At 35.8% G+C, this 17,560-nt stretch overlaps 1 protein-coding gene across 3 annotated transcripts in view; it reads right to left on the minus strand.

The window, feature by feature from the left end:
- The window catches only part of PPP2R2A (protein phosphatase 2 regulatory subunit Balpha), an 85,391-nt gene that overhangs the window by 17,598 nt on the left and 50,233 nt on the right, over positions 1 to 17,560 (minus strand). For all 3 annotated transcript variants that reach the window (XM_042934517.1, XM_042934516.1, XM_042934519.1), the window contains one exon: positions 761 to 926. In XM_042934517.1, coding sequence (XP_042790451.1) covers positions 761 to 926 — 166 coding nt within the window. The remainder of the gene's footprint in view (positions 1 to 760; positions 927 to 17,560) is intronic.

The raw sequence follows: 17,560 nt of genomic DNA on the forward strand, positions 1-17,560 counted from the left end.
AGTCACAACAACTTATATAAAAAAAATTTAGAAGAACAAAAAGAGATATTCTTAAATTCTGGTAGTCATTACATGATTCTAATTCTTAGTTAATAACTTTTCTCGAGCAAACAAAATGGTGTAAGAAGAATCTTCTTCCATCCATGAGGCTTGCTGGGAAGAAGGCAGTATGTCGATTCCAGTTTGTGTCCTTAAAGAACAAGTATCAAGTAGAAAGAGTGCTCTCCCAAAAAGTATCCTGGAATGGAGACCATCCTTTGACAGATAGTGTGTATTTACACTGAAATACTCTTTGGAGAGCTTAGGCACACTTTAACGAGCACTCACTATGCACACTAAGAGTTATCACATTTACTACTCATAATGATACTGTAACATAGATACTCCTATCTCCAGTTTGGCCATGAGGAAAATCTGACTCAACTATTATGATCTGCTCAAGGCTACTAAGCCAAGAAGTGGCACAAACGGTACCTGCTCTAAATCTAATAGTAAAGTCTTTTTTTTTCTTCCCTACAGACTGTGTGGGTACTAAAAGAAAACTGACACCTAAAGGATCTCTTTCACGGAATTTAGAGAAACTAAAAGAGAATACAAAAGGGAAGACAAAAAAGAATTTACACATTCCATGTGGGAAAGACATATTTCCAAGTGTCTATTTGCAGAAATCTCTGAATTATTCTACTTTGTAAAGGTCAAAGTAGCCTACAGAATAGGTGTACACAGTGGGCATATAAAAGGAGAAAATTTTAACACTTACCATTGGTAGACAATAAAAACTGAGCAGCATTTTTCTGGGGTAACCACCTAATTTTGTTGATCTTTTCTTCTATTTCTAAACTTTTCAAGTAGTCAAACTCTGGTTCATGGCTCTGAAAGGTGCTGTAAACATTATATTCTCCTCTGCTATGAGACTGGATTTTGTTCTAAAATGGAAACAAAAATATTTGGACGATTGTTGAGAAATATTTCAAAAAATAATCAAACATGTAATCAATTCCAACAGACCTTGCAAAATTCTGGTTAATTATCTGCATCTTAAATACAATTGCTTTTTATGTTTAAGGTCTTCAAGGAATAAATAAAACAGATTCACCAAAAAGGAAAAGCTAAAGACTAATAATTAAGCCCAATATAATTGGAAAAGGGTACGGATCAATCTGATTACTAATTTACCGTTATTTAGTAAATAATAAAGGACTACTGGTTAAAAAAAAAAAAAAAGAAAAAAAAATCTAAGTATCCTTAATGAGGGAGCTCATCCAAAATGGGAAAAGTAAGTAAAAGCTTATCAGAATCAGCTGGCTGAGGCACACTTTCTTTCACTGCCCACTTTAGGGTCAATCCTCAGTTATTTAATATGATGCATTATTTTCCTCCTCCTCTTCCTTTCTCATGCCTGCCTTTAGGTCATTTCACCACTAAAAAACTCATTAAGAGCTCTCATCAATGTCATGGCCACCACAACACCCACCCCAAGACCACTGTCACATAGCTCTGTTACTCACTAAGTCCGCATTCAGCATTAACCAGCAAACCACTCCCCACAAACCCATCAACAATTGTTTACGCTCCTTAAATTAGCCTTCTTATATTATAAGCCTAGCACACACCGATGATTTATTTCATTTAGTATCAGTGAGTGAATATGGTTTAAGCTACTGGATAAAGAGACTGCTGGTGAACTTCTTTAGTTAACACTAACACCTTAGAAAAAGTCAGAGTTATAACCATGTTCAGAATTTTATCTTTTAACCTATTATCACATGATTAAAAATCTTTCCATCAAAAACACTGAAAGTTTAGTTCAAAGAAGAACCTATAGGAAAATAGTTTACAGGAACGATATTACTGATAGTCAACTATTTTAAGGTAAAACTGAATTATCAAGTGAAATGTTTAAGATTATCTAAGAATGGCTCATTGGTTATTATTCTCCATACAGAAAGAAAACCTTATTGAATCTTTTTTTTAAAATTAGGACATAGGTCTTCTTTAAAAAAAAAATTTTTTTTAATGTTTATTTTTGAGAGAGAGAGGGAAAGAGAGAGAGAGAGAGAGAGAGGCAGAGAGAGAGGCAGAGAGAGAGGGAGACACAGAACCTTAAGCAGCCTCCAGGCTCTGAGCTGTCAGCACAGCAACGCAGGGCTCAAACTCACAAACCACAAGGATCATGACCTGAGCTGAAGTCGGAGGTTTAAGTGACTGAGCCACCCAGGCACCCCTTGAATCAACATCTTAAAAGCCTGTTTTGGGTTGTTTTTTTCTGGTAGCTTGATTACCTGGATCGATCATTCATGGTTACAGTTGTCTTTGTGCCCTCCAGTAGCAGTATTAATTATTACTGAGTTTGCCAATATTAAGAATGCAGGGCATATGACAAAATATAATCCACATGGGGATTAGAACCTTGATCTCATTACCATAACCTTACACCAAATCAGATAACCCAATCCATTAAATAAATATATGCTAATATCACTTCAGAAAAAAACATCTTCTATCTAAAATTACTGTTTCAAAAGGTTTGTCACGTTACTCTCCAAAAAAATTATCTTAGCAATTCAATTTTTTTTTAAATGTTTTATTTTTATTTTGAGACAGAGAGAGAGAGAGAGAGAGAGAGAGAGAGAGAGACAAGAGAGACAGAGCGTGTGAGCAGAGGAGGGGCAGAGAGAGGGAGATGCAGAATCTGAAGCAGGCTCCAGGCTCTGAGCTGTCAGCACAGAGCCTGATATGGGGCTCAAACTCACGGACCAGGAGATCATGACCTGAGCTGAAGTCAGATGCTTAACTGACCGAGCCACCCAGGCGCCCCATAGCAATTCAATTTTTAATATGAATGTGTTTTGAACTTGAGCAAGTGAAGTGCACATGTTTCCTACTACCTACAATAGAGAGATTTAATAACACAGATTCTCTACCTTCAAGTAACTTGTGTATGTGAAACTTTAGTCAAAAATAGAAATTAGGGCACCTGGGTCAATCAGTCATGTCCGACTTCGGCACAGGTCATGATCTCGCGGTTCTTGAGCCTGAGCCCCAATCAAAGCAGGAATCTGCTTTGGATTCTGTCTCCCCCTCTCTCTGCCCCTCCCCAACTTGTGTGTGTGTGTGCGTGCTCGCTCTCTCTCTCTCAAAAATAAACATTAAAAAGAGTTATAAAAAAAATAATTTTTTTAAAAAGCAGAAATAAGGTCCATTTAATTCAGGTAAGCAATATAGAGAACCAAGGGCAAACACATACACTTCTATATGCAAAAACTGGGTCTCTATGGGTCACAATATATAAAATGATAAGAAAAGCACAAACATAAACATATCTTCTAAAACAGGAAAAAAAAACCCCCATCATCCTAAAGACTCAGTAATTATTACATGGATCTAAACATGATTACACGATACAAAAACAAAATCATGGAGATGACTGGCAGTCTTAATGGATTTCAAGAAGCATTTTTTCTTTACAACAGGCAAATAAAAACTACATCACACAAGAAGAAAGTTATGTCTACAAAGTTAAACATGGCAGGCTGGGCTCACGTATTAACAACCATATTCCTGAAACTCCACTAAAATTACAGTAAAATAATTTTTTTAATTATTTATTTTGTGTGTGTGTGTGTGTGAGAGAGAGAGAGAGAGAGAGAGAGAAAGAGAGAAAGAGAAAGAGAAAGAGGGAGCGAAAGACTATGTGGGCATGCACACGCAAGCAGTGGAGGGGCAGAAAGAGAGGGAGACAGGACTTGAACTCACGAACCGCCAAGATCATGACCTGAGCTGAAACTGAATGTCTGATGCTTAACGTACTGAGCCACCCAGGTCCCTACACAGAAGAATTTTTAAAGACAAATCAACAAGAACAAAGAATAACAGCAGAGATGACAGCAGCAGTGACAAACAGAAGAGGCCATAAAACAGATGCATGCACAGAAACTGACTTAGTGGATTCCAGAGAGCTGAATCTTTAGTGAGCAGTGAGATTTCCCCTAAAACTTGGGGAGGGATGTTTACATTATTATAATGATCACGACTGTGAGCAAGTACGAACTAAGTACTTTGAGCAAATATAAAGAAAAGGAAACATAATCCCCCTGTCCTCAACACTGTGACACTTGAACAAGAATGCATCAAAGAATGTCGTTTTAAAAATTAAAGAATTTTAAATTTAAAAATTTAAAGAGTAAAGGGGACTCTTGATTTCGGCTCCTACCCAAGTAGCAAACATGCACTTCACAAAAGATAATATCCAAATGACCAATAAACGCATTAAAAGATGGTCAATCAGTGTTAAAAAAAAGAAAGTATAATATGACATACACAAAATCTCCAAAATATTTGAAAATTTAAAAAAAAGACCGATAATAAAGTATTGGCAAAGACGTGAACAACCAAAATTTTCATATACTGTTCAGGAGAATAAAATCGGCAAACCACTTTTTATTGTGCTGTCCACCTCATGACATAGTAATTTCATGCATGACTATGTGGATCAAAAAACATGATCAAGAATGTTCAGCAAAACTAAAAGGCGATAGAATGGGAGAAGATATTTGCAAACATCAGATAAAGGCTTAGTATCCAAAATCTATAAAGAACTCATCAAACTCAACACCCAAAAAACCACAAATAATCCAGTGAAGAAATGGGCAAAAGACGTCATGAACAGACACTTCTCCAAAGAAGACATCCAGATGGTCAACCGACACATGAAAAAATGCTCAACGTTACTCATCATCAGGGAAATACAAATCAAAACCACAATGAGGTACCACCTCACACCAGTCAGAATGGCTAACATTAACAACTCAGGCAACAACAGATGTTGGCAAGGATGTGGAGAAAGAGAAACCCTTTTGCACTATTGGTGGGAATGCAAACTGACAGAGCCACTCTGGAAAACAGTATGGAAGTTCCTCAAAAAATTAAAAATAGAACTACCCTACAACCCAGCAATTGCACTACGAGGTATTTATCCAAGGGATACAGGTGTGCTGTTTCAAAGGGGCACATGCACCCCCATGTTTATAGCAGCACTATCAACAACAGCCAAAGTATGGAAAGAGCCCAAATGTCCACTGATGGATGAATGGATAAAGATGTGGTGTGTGTGTGTGTGTGTGTGTGTGTGTACACACACACACACACACACACACACACACACACACACACACACACACGGAGTATTACTCGGCAATCAAAAAGAATGAAATCTTGCCATTTGCAACTACATGGTTGGAACTGGAGGGTATTATTATGCTAAGCGAAATTAGAGAAGACAAATATAAGACTTCACTCATATGAGGACTTTTAAGATACAAAACAGATGGATATAAGGGACAGGAAGCAAACATAACATAAAAACAGGGAGGGGGACAAAACATAAGACACTCTTAAATACGGAGAACAAAGAGGGTTACAGGAGAGGTTGTAGGAGGGTGGAAGGGCTAAATGAGTAAGGGGCATTAAGGAATCACTCCTGAAACCACTGTTGCACTATATGCTAACTAACTTGGATGTAAATTAAAAAAAATAAATTAAATGAAAATACCAAAAAATAAAAATAGTGCTTGTCAAAATAGTAAAAATCCATCCAAATTAATATTTTTAAAAAATTTTAGATACCAACATAAGTGAATATAACTTATTTATCATACAAAAGCTCATTTGTTATCATTAGTCACATTGTATAGTATGGAGAACAGAAGAGAAAGTCGCAAATTAGTATGAGGAATATGGTCTTTCCTATTCCGGGAATCAATCAAAATTATAAAGGAAATCCTGGTCAATGTGGGAGGTTGTAGTCAATAGTTGGATAGAGACAATTTATCCAACTGGTAAAATAGCACTGCTTTAAAAAAAAAGAAAGAAATCTTCTACCAATCAAGCTGTTTGTGAAAAACAAGCCTTCTCTTTGTACTGCTTATAATTCTAAATACTACATCAATTAAGGACAGCAAAATTTAAATTCCTTTCTCTTGATTACTGAAGTGAAAATCAATCTCCAGTAGTGATGAAATTGTTCTGCCCACCTAACTATTCAACAGCTTTCACTCTCAAAATAAAAATAAAAATGGCCTTAAATTATACTTTAAAATGTTAATTGGGTGAGTTTTAGGCATCCACCGTGCACATTTTCATATTTTTAGTAACACACTGCTTTTAAAAACTTGTATTTCTAGTAACGTTTTAGTTTCTAATGTATCCCTGAGTTGAGTTATTATGTAACTACTAATCACTCTGCTTAACTAACTTATTCAAGTCCACCTTTTCCTTCCCACCCCTTCCTTATATCACCACCGTCTTAAAACAATTATCTTTTGGAGCATTTTTATTAGTGTCTAATTCCCTCGTAATTTTCAATGTGATCTTTGCTATATTTCCAATGTCATTCCTGTGACTGAATAAAATAGCCAGTTTTATTGAAATGTCTATTTTCAGACTCTCTGAGTTGTAAACATCTTCTACATTATTTTCTATAGAACAAATTTGTTCTTTATATAAAGGTGTCTCCAAAAATTTTTTAACAAATTCTGCCTTGATTGCATATAATTATGAAGAAAAAATATCAGACTGATAAGTTCAAATATATATATATGGATTTGAGGTTCTTTTTAGTGTGTTTATGTATTTTCAATAAAGAAAATATGAAAAACAAAAAACAAAAAAACCAAACAACAACAAAAAATAACGCTCATAGATGCATTATTCTTAATAGTCACAAACTGAAACAACCAAAATGTTTGCACCTACAACATAACAGATAAATTGTAGTAAAGCAACACAAAAGAACATTCATTACATAGCAATGAACATGAGCAAATTATATACACACAAACGTAGTATTGAGCAAAAAGGCCAGATACACCCTTATTATGATTCCATTTATGGAAGGTTCTAAAAGTACAGATCAAACTCAGTGTTAGAAATCAGGCTTATAAATAGACTTTTCTTTAAGGGGAGAAAGGAGAAATTAATGACTTGGAAGGGGAATGAGAAGGGTTATGTGGAAGGGTGGAAAGTTCTATTTCTTGACCTAGATGTCTGCTATGTGATAATGTACTAATGCTTTGTATGCTTTTGTGTATTATTTCAATACAGTGTAAAAAAATGTGGCACACAAAAGGTGCAGCCACTTTGAAAACAGTATGTGGGTTCCTCAAAATAGAACTACCCTGTGATTCAGCAATTGCACTTTTCAGGATATATTCGAAAGAATTAAAACAGGATCTCAAAGAGATTATTCACAATAGCTATGTGAATAGCAAACTAATAGTAGAAGCAAACTAAATGTCCAGTGACGGATACATGAATAAAGACAAATGTGACATACAAACACACACGAATATTAGTCTTAAAAAAAGCCTATCTTATGCCACTATATGGATGAACCATGAAGAGATTAAGCTAAGTCAAACAAGCCAGTCAGAAAATGAGAAATACTCCATGATTCCACTTACATGAGGTATCTAAAGTAGCCAACTTCATAGAAACAGCAAGTTAGAATGGTGGTTGCCAGGGGCTAGGAGGAGGAAGAGGGTAGGAAGTTGTTGTTCAGTGGGTATACTGTTTCAGTTATGCAGGACTGGTGGGGGGAGGGGCTGTATGGGGGGGTTGTCTAGCAATCTGTTATACAACATTGTATATATGGTTGGTAATGCTGTATTGCAGACTTGGAAAATGGTTGAGAAGTTCCACCTTATATGATATTTTACCACAGTTAATTAATAATACAGCACACAAAAACAAAATATATATTATAAGAACACATTTAAATCGTTACCTATAGGGACGGATGAATCTACCTCTATTGTTACCTACAGGGAAAGGTACATGAAAGCGTGTGAGAAGCAGTGTATGTGCACCTGCATGCCTATGTGCACAGGTTTGGAGCTCATGAACTCAAGTATGACCCTGAGGTTTAAACAAACCAAAACAAAATATAAAACCGTAATATTCAATGGTGTTAGAACCAACCAACCATTTGGAAAGAAGACTGGAACTTTGTTTCTTATACACAAGTAAACTCCAGACGGAGCAATTAAATGCTCAAAAATAAACAAAAGCAACAAAAGGTAAGTACAATGGTGAATTTCTATATATTTTAAAGTGAAAAAGAACTTTTTACTATAAAGACAAAAGTAAATAGCAGAGAAAGACTGACAGCTAACAAGATGGCTAGTATAGGCCAGAAAATTATGTATTATATAAGATGTATTATAAAAGGTCCTTAAAAATCACTACGAAAGGGGAGCCTGGGTGGCTCTGTTGGTTGAGCATCCGATTTCTGCTCAGGTCACGATCTCGTGGTTTGTGGGTTCAAGCTCCGCATCGGGCTCTGTGCTGACCACTTGCTCAGAGACTGGAGCCTGTTTGGGATTCTGTGTCTCATTCTCTCTCTGCCCCTCCCCCACTTGTGCTCTGTCTCTAAATGTAAAAAACAAAAAAAAATTTTAAATAAAAAAAAATCACTAGAAAAGAATATCAATACCTTTCCTTGAAAGATGACAAAGGTCAAAAGTTGGCAATTTATATAACACATGGTCAGTAAATATATGTAGAACTGCTCATTATTGTTAGTAATCAAAATTGAAGAATAATGTTTGGTCCTTAGACGAATAAAAAATGTGATAATGACCATCGTTTTAATGATGAGAATATGGTTCAAGTCATATACTACCAGAAGAAGTATAAATATTTACACAGCTTCTCTGGAGGATAATTTGTCAATACTTATTGAAAGCCTTAAAAAATGTAGATATTCAACAATTCCACTTCAAAAGTATAATCTCATGGAAAACCATGCCTGCAAAGATGTATGAACAACTTAATGCATAAACAACCTCAATATCCATCAAATCAAGTAAATTATGAAATACTATAGAGCCAATTACATTCAACAGCAGATCAGTGTGTCTCAACCATATTAACTTAATCAAGCACAATGCTTCCTGCTACTCGTCTTCTATAGCTCCCACAAGCTCCATGTTCATTTAACTTTTGTCACTTAAGTTATAAAAGCAGACTGGACATGTTCTTCCACACTACACATGCACTCCTTTCCACTCAATTATTGCCCAGTTTCTTCACCTCCTTGACTGAAATTAACCTGATCAACATCAACAGATACAAAAACTTATGGAGTCGCATGTGCAACATGATTCTAATTCTGCAAAACAAAAATACCCAGAATGCACACAGACACAGATTGGTCTTTATTCATGAGATGAGATGAGATGATTCTGAATGTTTGGGGGGGGGGGGGGGGCGCGGGGCGGCTCCCAAGTAGTCTTTGTGTTGACAAGGGGCTCAGTTCCATCTCACAAACCATGAGATCATGACCTGAGCTGAAATCAAGAGTCGGATGCTTATCAGACTGAGCCACCCAGGTGCCCCTGAGATGGGATGATTTTGGATTTTTATCTTTTTCTTTGTGAAAATGATAGTTTTCATACTTTTCATGATAAACCTATTAAGAATAATCAAGAATTAAAAACAATCTCTGAAAGAACATCATTTGACATTCTGTAACAGCTAATTCTAAATATAAATAACTGCACTGTGCTTTTACTAATAACTTCCTTCTTTTAAAAGAAACTTTATGAAAAGGTAGGACTTACTTTGTTCCTTGAACAAAACATAACACACTTTAGAAAAAATTAAAAATGTATTTTACTGTAACTCATATAAGTGACAATGGATATTTTTTAAGCTGCTAAATAGAACACTAATAAAATTTAGTGTTTATTAATGATTCTTTAATCTTGTAATATATTTGTAACAAGCAAACATTTGCTTTTTATTTCAAAGTGGTTTAAAAGAGTTTGACTCTTGTAGGGTGGCTAGGTGACTCGTCGGTTAAGAGTCCGACTTCGGTTCAGGTCATGATCTCACCGTTTGCAGGTTTAAGCCCTACGTGGGGCTCTGTGCGGACAGCTCAGAACCTGGAGCCTGTTTCTGATTCTGTCTCTTCCTCTCTCTCTCTCTGCCCCTCCCCTGTTCATGCTGACTCTTGTGTTCTCCCTCTCTCTTAAAAAAGTAAACATTAAAAAAACTAAAAGAAAAAAAAAGTTTGAGTCTTGTGAAATGACAGAAATGGTAGAAAACAAAATCAATTCATATCTGATTAACAAACCACTATCAATGCAAATATATGGAACTTTCTAGAATAAAGCAAGATAAAACACAATCGATGTAAACAGAAAACAACAACAAAAAAAGAAATTTCTATCATTTTCTGATCACAATGATGGTGGTGGAATATTTCAAGATTTTTCAGCTCTTATTAAATAGTTGTGCCCCTTCGCTGAATGCCTATTATATACTATACTAAGCAACACACACTTTAGACAACTTAGACTCTTATGGAGTTGGTTTCCTCTCTAAACAAGATTAACACACAGATTGGTCTTTATTCATGAGATGAAATGATTCTGAATGTTTGTTTATTTTGAGAGAGAGAGAGAGAGAGAAAATGAATCCCAAGTAGGCTCTGTGATGACACGAGGCTCAGCTCAATCTCACAAACCGTGAGATCATGACCTCAGCCGAAATCAAGAGTTGGACTGCTTAACCAACAGCAGATGGACCCCACATCTTTAATGTCCAATCCATCCACATTATTTAGACACAACATGATATGGCTAAACATACAATGGCCTGCAATCCAAAAAGCCGAATGTTAGTTTCTCAAATTAGGAAACCTGCAACACCCTGTATTCTGACCAAGTTATTTATTTTGAAAAGAGCAAAAGGAGTTATTTGAGAAAGAAACCAACTTCAATAAATTCTGAAACCTGTATATACAGCTCAATTACAATATGGAAAAAATAAAAAAGATTAGTTCAACACACTTAAGGTACCGAAAAAGTAAAATACAGTAAAGACTAGATATAACTCTATAAAATAATGTTCTGTCTGATACAGATGCATTTAAAATAGTCATTGTAAAAAGATTATCAGTATGTATGTTGGAATAACCTGCCTGTCAGTTTGGGGGTGGGTAGGGAAGGTAGAGGAGGGGAAGATCTCTAAATTACATAAAGCAGAGTAATAAATTTCAATCAGATATTGAATTGAAATGGGAAAATATGAAATATGGGTAAATGTCTAAATAATTTAGAGGCAGGAAACCAGCAAACACAAACAGAAAAAGTAAACGAAACTTAAAGGCAGCCAATCTACAAAACTGAGAAACACAGCCTCCTGAAAGAACTTACTCTCCTCGCAATACATGGCCTATAACAAATCAATTTATTAAATACACCATCAGAAAAACAGGACATATTTTTATGTACCTGGAAACAATTTTAATTACTGGAAGTATCAAAAGTTTAGGTAAAACTAAAATCCAGTAAAAATACCTTTTTTAATCACCAATTTGTCGATTTTATTTCTTCTCTGTATTTAGAAATTTTTGGTTCAAGTATAAATTCGTAAAGTTTACTGGAAGAGAATTGGCCAATATAACTTAAAAATGCTCACAACCTTAGATCCAGCTACTTAACTTCTAGAAGGTTCTAAAGAAGTAATAGGTGCTTCAAAGTTTCAACTACAAGAATGTTTTTATAGTGTTATTCATAACAGAAAAAGAAAAAAAAAGATCAGAAAGCAAGAAATAAACAATCTAGGTAATATCTAACAATAGAGATTACATTAAATAAACTTCAGTACATGTCTGTAATGGAGTATCATGTAATCATTAAAGATGAGGATTTAGAATCTTTAACAACATGAAAGGTCTTTACATACAGTATGTGAGGAAAAATAACATACCACCCTAAATATAATCTCATTTTAGAAAGACAAATCTTTAATACACACCAAAAGTGTTGGGTTTTGTTTGGTGGAGTTATAGGTACTTTCTTGCCCCCTGTCCATGTCTCCTAAATTATCTACAGTGAATATGATGTTTTTAATTAAGAGGGAGAAATTACTTGTGAGAAAAATACAATTAAGAAGTGTTGTATGTGTGAGGTTGAGAAGATGGCAGAGAGAAGAAAAAGTAAATTCTAAAATTACTGGGTATTATTAGTTTCACAGATTTGGATCTGTTTTTTGTTGTTTGGATTCTGGGGGGACAATATAAGAAATATGGACAATTCAAATTTCTGGGCAACAGGTAAAGTGAAAAAATTACTTTAATATGTCAAAAACATCCTTTCAAGATCTCATCCAGTGTTATGAAAAATAACATTTAGAAGAATCCTACTTTGTCTAACAGTTGTTTAGTGACATTCATACTGATAACGCTTAGCAATCAGAAATGGTACTTTAAACTGATACTTCACTTCTGGAAAATATAATTCTTTTGAATTTTGAATTCTTTGAGCTGGAACCTCAAAAGATTAGTAGGTAGGTGACATGTGTTTGACAGCTGGTTGGATAGAAATGTGGACAATAGACGGCTGAACAAGAGAGGTGGCTGGATGAATTCATGAACAAATAGAAATGAGGTATTTAAACTCTCAATCCAAACTCTAACTTTTCCCTCCTTAAGCCTACCACAGAGAAGACATCATTCATTAATGGCTACTATTAAAAAGTCAAGATCAAGTTATTTTCCCCATTACGATAAAGTAATGAAACTGATTTTCCTGTGTGACTTGTATCACTTAGGCTCATTACTTAGAGAAGTCAGATTTTTTTTCATATGTTAAACAATATGCAGCGTTGTGGATATTCATTCCAATTTATGCAGAAATTAACTATTACCGACTTCACTAGCTATGTGATCTTAGAAAAGTTATCTTCTCTAATCTCAACTCATCCATAAATTGGTAATAAATTGAAACACAGGAGGTGTGCACACATCTTCATTATTTTGCTGTGAAGATTAAATAAGATTTTGCGACTGTGGCAGAGAAACAAGACATGTGGATTCTAGAATTAAGGGTTCATCTCTTTATTAAAGTGTATGACTTTGGATGATTAAACCTACTGTCTGGGACCCCAGTCTTTTTATTGGTAAAAAGAGACTGCTTTACCAGGGGCTGTAAATTTGGGGCCCATATACTACCTATCCATGGATGAAACCCAGGGATTTTGTGAACCTGGATGTGGTGGAAATTTAAATATTTTTTCCTACTAATGTCTAGCTGAAATTCAGCATTTCTTTCATTTATGGATATAGGTGATAAAACACCATATTAGCAGCCTCCATCACTTTGTCACTATAGACATGACATGTTTTTAAATCACACCCCAGTTGTTATCCACAAAAACTTTTGTTTTTAATTTTACTTTTTCAATTTTTAAAATATTTTTATGTTTGTTTATTTTTGAGAGACAGAGCGTGAGTGGGGGAGGGGCAGAGAGAGAGGGAGACACAGAATCCGAAGCAGACTCCAGGCTCTGAGCTGTCAGCACAGAGCCCAACGCGGGGCTCGAACTCACAAACCGTGAGATCATGACTTGAGCCGAAGTCAGACAATTGATTGAGCCACCCAGGCACCCCACAAAAAACACTTTGAAACGTATTTTTCAATATAGTTTCCTTCCTAATCCTATGTTATTATATACAATTAAAACATTCTGAGAAGTCCACAGAACTGACCAGGCTACTGACGAAATCCATGACACCAAAGGTTGAGAACCCCTGCAAAAGCTTATAAATTTTAGCACTTAATTTCTGTGAATGCACCATATACAAATAAAGCTCAATATGGGCAAAACAAATTTCACAGTTATCTCTGGTAGAGGAGGGTAGTGGTAACAGGAAGGACAAAGAAGGCCTCTAAAGTGCCAGTAATATCCCATTTCTTGATCCAGGGAAGAATTACACAAGTGTGTTTGTTTTGTGAAAATTTATAGAACTGTACACTTGTGATTCTGTGCATTTTTCTGTATGTATCATGTGATCTATCTTAAAGGTATTTACATTTAATGTATCTTAAATACATTTAAGATCTATCTGTTTAAATGTATTTTTAGATATAAACTTGAAGCTGTATTATGGAGCTTTTATCCTTATCCTGGTACTGGAATGCAGAGAATTTCAATTCGACATTTTCTATCAAATGAGGTCCCCAAAGGACTTTTAAAAAAAGTAAAAGTGGGATCTCGGGCCTCCAGACATTCTGATTTAGTGGGTATGAGACACAGTCCAGTAATCTGCATTTGAAATGCATGTTCCCAGGCGATTCTAACATTTTATTCTTTGAAAAACACAAAACTTAGATCAAAGAGTGAATGAAAAATGAAGACAGTTAAGCCCAGTAGCTAAGAGAAGAAACCTTATTTTATAGATACTTTGATTTAGAATAAACCACACTGGATTTTCTTGAACTTCTCATGTATTCTTTCTATAATATTCCTGACAGATGGGCATCCAGATCTTGTGTATTTATTTCCATATACAAAAGAAACTAATCAATTCTTCCCACATAAATCCCTAAATATCAAGACTCTACACAGTCTCTTCTCCTGGCTATACAGACTTGGTTCCTTCGACCATTTCTCACCAACACTGCTAAATTTGCTGTTCTGATTGCTGCTCAGTAAATACTATGTAAAGCGAATGCTGCCACATCACCCTAGAAAAGTGGGTTCTCTCTTCACTTAAACATCAAAGTAAATCAACAACCCCTTTGTATGGATGATACTGAATCTGTTAAAAACAAATCTTGTTTTTTTTTTTTAAGTTTATTTATTTTGAGAGAGAGAAAGAGCAAGTGGGGGAGGGGCAGAGAGAGAGAGACAATCCCAAGCAGGTTCTATACTGTCAGCACAGAGCCCCATGTGGGGCTCAAACTGATGAACCTCATGACCTGGCCGAATTCAGGAGTTGGACGCTCCAATGACTGAGCCACTTGGGCGCCCTTAACAACATCTTGGTGATTTTGAGCTCCATTCTAGTCTTTCCAAATAATTTACAAAGAAAATACATATTAAACCCCTACCCATTTTTTTTTTTTTTATTGGAGAGGGAGAGAGAGGGAGAGTGAGAGTGCACTCACACAAAAAGGGGACGGGGAGAGGGAGAGAATTTAAAGCGCAGGCTCCATGCTTGGCATGGAGCCTGACACAGGGGGCTTGATCTCACAACTGTGAGATCATGTCCTTGAGCCGACATCAAGCTTAACAACTGAATCACCCAGATTTAACAACTGAATCACCCAGATGCCCTAACCCCCTACACATCTTTTGTGATAAACATGATTTCTAAGATTTCTTCTATATCTTGTTAAGGAGTTTTGGGAATGTCACATTAAGAACAACCAAAAAATGAGAAAAAGCCTAGAAAGTTACTAGCACTCCTAGAACACAGAAAACAAAGGCTCTATATAATAATCTAGGAAGAAATGTAAAAAAGGAACATCTCCCTTCTCACCTTTCTCCTTAATTGTCCCTTAAAAAAAAAATCTCCCCCCTACACACACTTTAACCTATATCAATCAGAAAGCCTCAGAGAAAAGTGAAGGTCTGAGCAATCCAAAGTCAAAAGAAAAATCAGCAATTTCAACAACTGCCGCCCACCTAATTTGAATACCCATAAAACGAAAGATCCTCTACAAAATACAGAACACCAACACCACCTAGTCTAACAGTTACTTGGAATCTCCCAAGAAAAACTATTAATATTTTCATTATCAACAAGAATATATCCTGCCATCTACTTGGTTGTCAAAAGCTATTACATAAAAGTTATGAAAACAGTAAGAGTGTTCACCTATTTTAGGACATGCTATAAACACCGGACTGGGTATCAACACTTACTGACCACAGGACAAGTGGAATGCCTCATGGAAATCACCTTACTCTTGGGCCTTAATTTCCCTACCCGACCTGCTTCTATCACAGAGATTCTGTCAAACAGAAAACTATAGGAACGTATTAGTTATAAAAATAGTATTAAATGACAGCAAAACATGTTTTAGCATCACCAGGGTGAAATATACTCGAACTGAATCACAGCCCTCTAAATTACTACCCAGTTTCTTTGACTGTGGAACAGATGGACAGGCAGCAAGAGGTAACCGACAGGATGACAGGAAGGGGATCAGCCACACTTGAAGGGTAAAAGAAGTGAGACAGAACGGTGAGTTAAAGGTGTCAGTCTGCCGTGCCAGTCAAGTGAAGTTTAGAAAGGAACCCTGCCAGCCACCCAGTGAGAAGATAAAGCCACGAGAATGCAAATGCCACTGTTTTGTACACGGAGCTAGCATCATTATCAGACACTAAGAAAGGCTCACTGGACAGGCACCAGTGCTCCCTGGAATGTATGTTTAATAGCTGTAACTGTTAGAAGAAGCTGGACTGAGATTCGGAGCTCTAAGTTCTAATTCTAGAGCTCTGCTATTAAACTAAGTAATACAACCTTTTGATAGAAACCTTTTCTGGGATTATCTAAAAACTAGAAAAAGATCATCTTTAAGTTCTCTCCCACTTTCCAAACTAGAACACTATTTTACAGATGTAACAGATGTGGATTCATAAAAATCTAATCTAATATATTAGGTACTGATACAAAGGTGCCTCTAGACGTAAGGCACAGACATTATCAGTGACGTAGGCAGTGAGTGTCCTGAAGACAGCCCTATACTACACGCTCCATATAAGACAGGGCTTAAAAATGTGGAAAATAAATTAGGTAACAGGCACCAAATTAAGATTAACAAGATAAAGTTTTGAAGGAAGAAGTAAATTATTACCTCATCATTATTTAATCCATCGCTTAAAACATACTGATACTTGTACTAAGTAATTCTCAAGATACACTACTAACCTGAGGTTCTAGATAATGCATCTATCTGAATTCTTAAATGCAGTTAAGAAGGTCAGATACATGAAAAAGGAAGTCCTTTTTTGGTACCAATGATCCTTCTCAAAAAGTCATTTTGCTCATTCCTTGTTATAAGGGTATGTATCTTAAATTTTAGCACTTTAGAATCTTCAATGGAATTTCAGAAAAGAATCAAAGGAAACCTATCCTTCAAATCTGGGGCCTTGTTTGCCAATACAAGTAAAACGTTCGAGCAGCTGCAGTAACTCTGTGTTAGATCTTTTATTCCAATTTATCGTATTACTGACGGCCTATTACTGACGGCCTTCAACTATTACTTTGAGGACACTTATCAAACCCCTACTAGATTTATCGAAAGCTCCAAACACCTTTCTTTAAAACAAAAGCTAAGTTGTAGACAGTCATTAACATCCAGTAAAAAACCAAAACCAAACAAACAAAAAAACCACTCAAGGGCAGAGAATGCCAGCTCTAACTTCTGAATAACAAAATTACCATTCATATTTTGGTTATCTAAGGTGAAAGGCACCGAAGAATATTAAAAGATGGTGCGTCAGAAGTTTTGAGTCCTAGCTGTTAGTTCTGCCACACTAATCAAGTGGTCTGTTAATATCCTAACTTTCTCATTTGTAAATAGAAAGGGAAACTGTAATGATCTAAGGTTCCATTTCAACTCCAAGTAGTTCAAGATTCCTATGGTCAAGATTTTAGTTGCTTGAAAATAGGAACAGAAAACTGATTTTGCTTCCCCCCTTCCCATAAGAACAGTCTTTGTCAAGAAAAGCTGGAGTCTTTTCATATTGTCTTCCAACCAAA

This window comes from Panthera leo, chromosome B1 (genome assembly GCF_018350215.1).
Source record: "Panthera leo isolate Ple1 chromosome B1, P.leo_Ple1_pat1.1, whole genome shotgun sequence".
Taxonomy (NCBI): Eukaryota; Metazoa; Chordata; class Mammalia; order Carnivora; family Felidae; genus Panthera; species Panthera leo.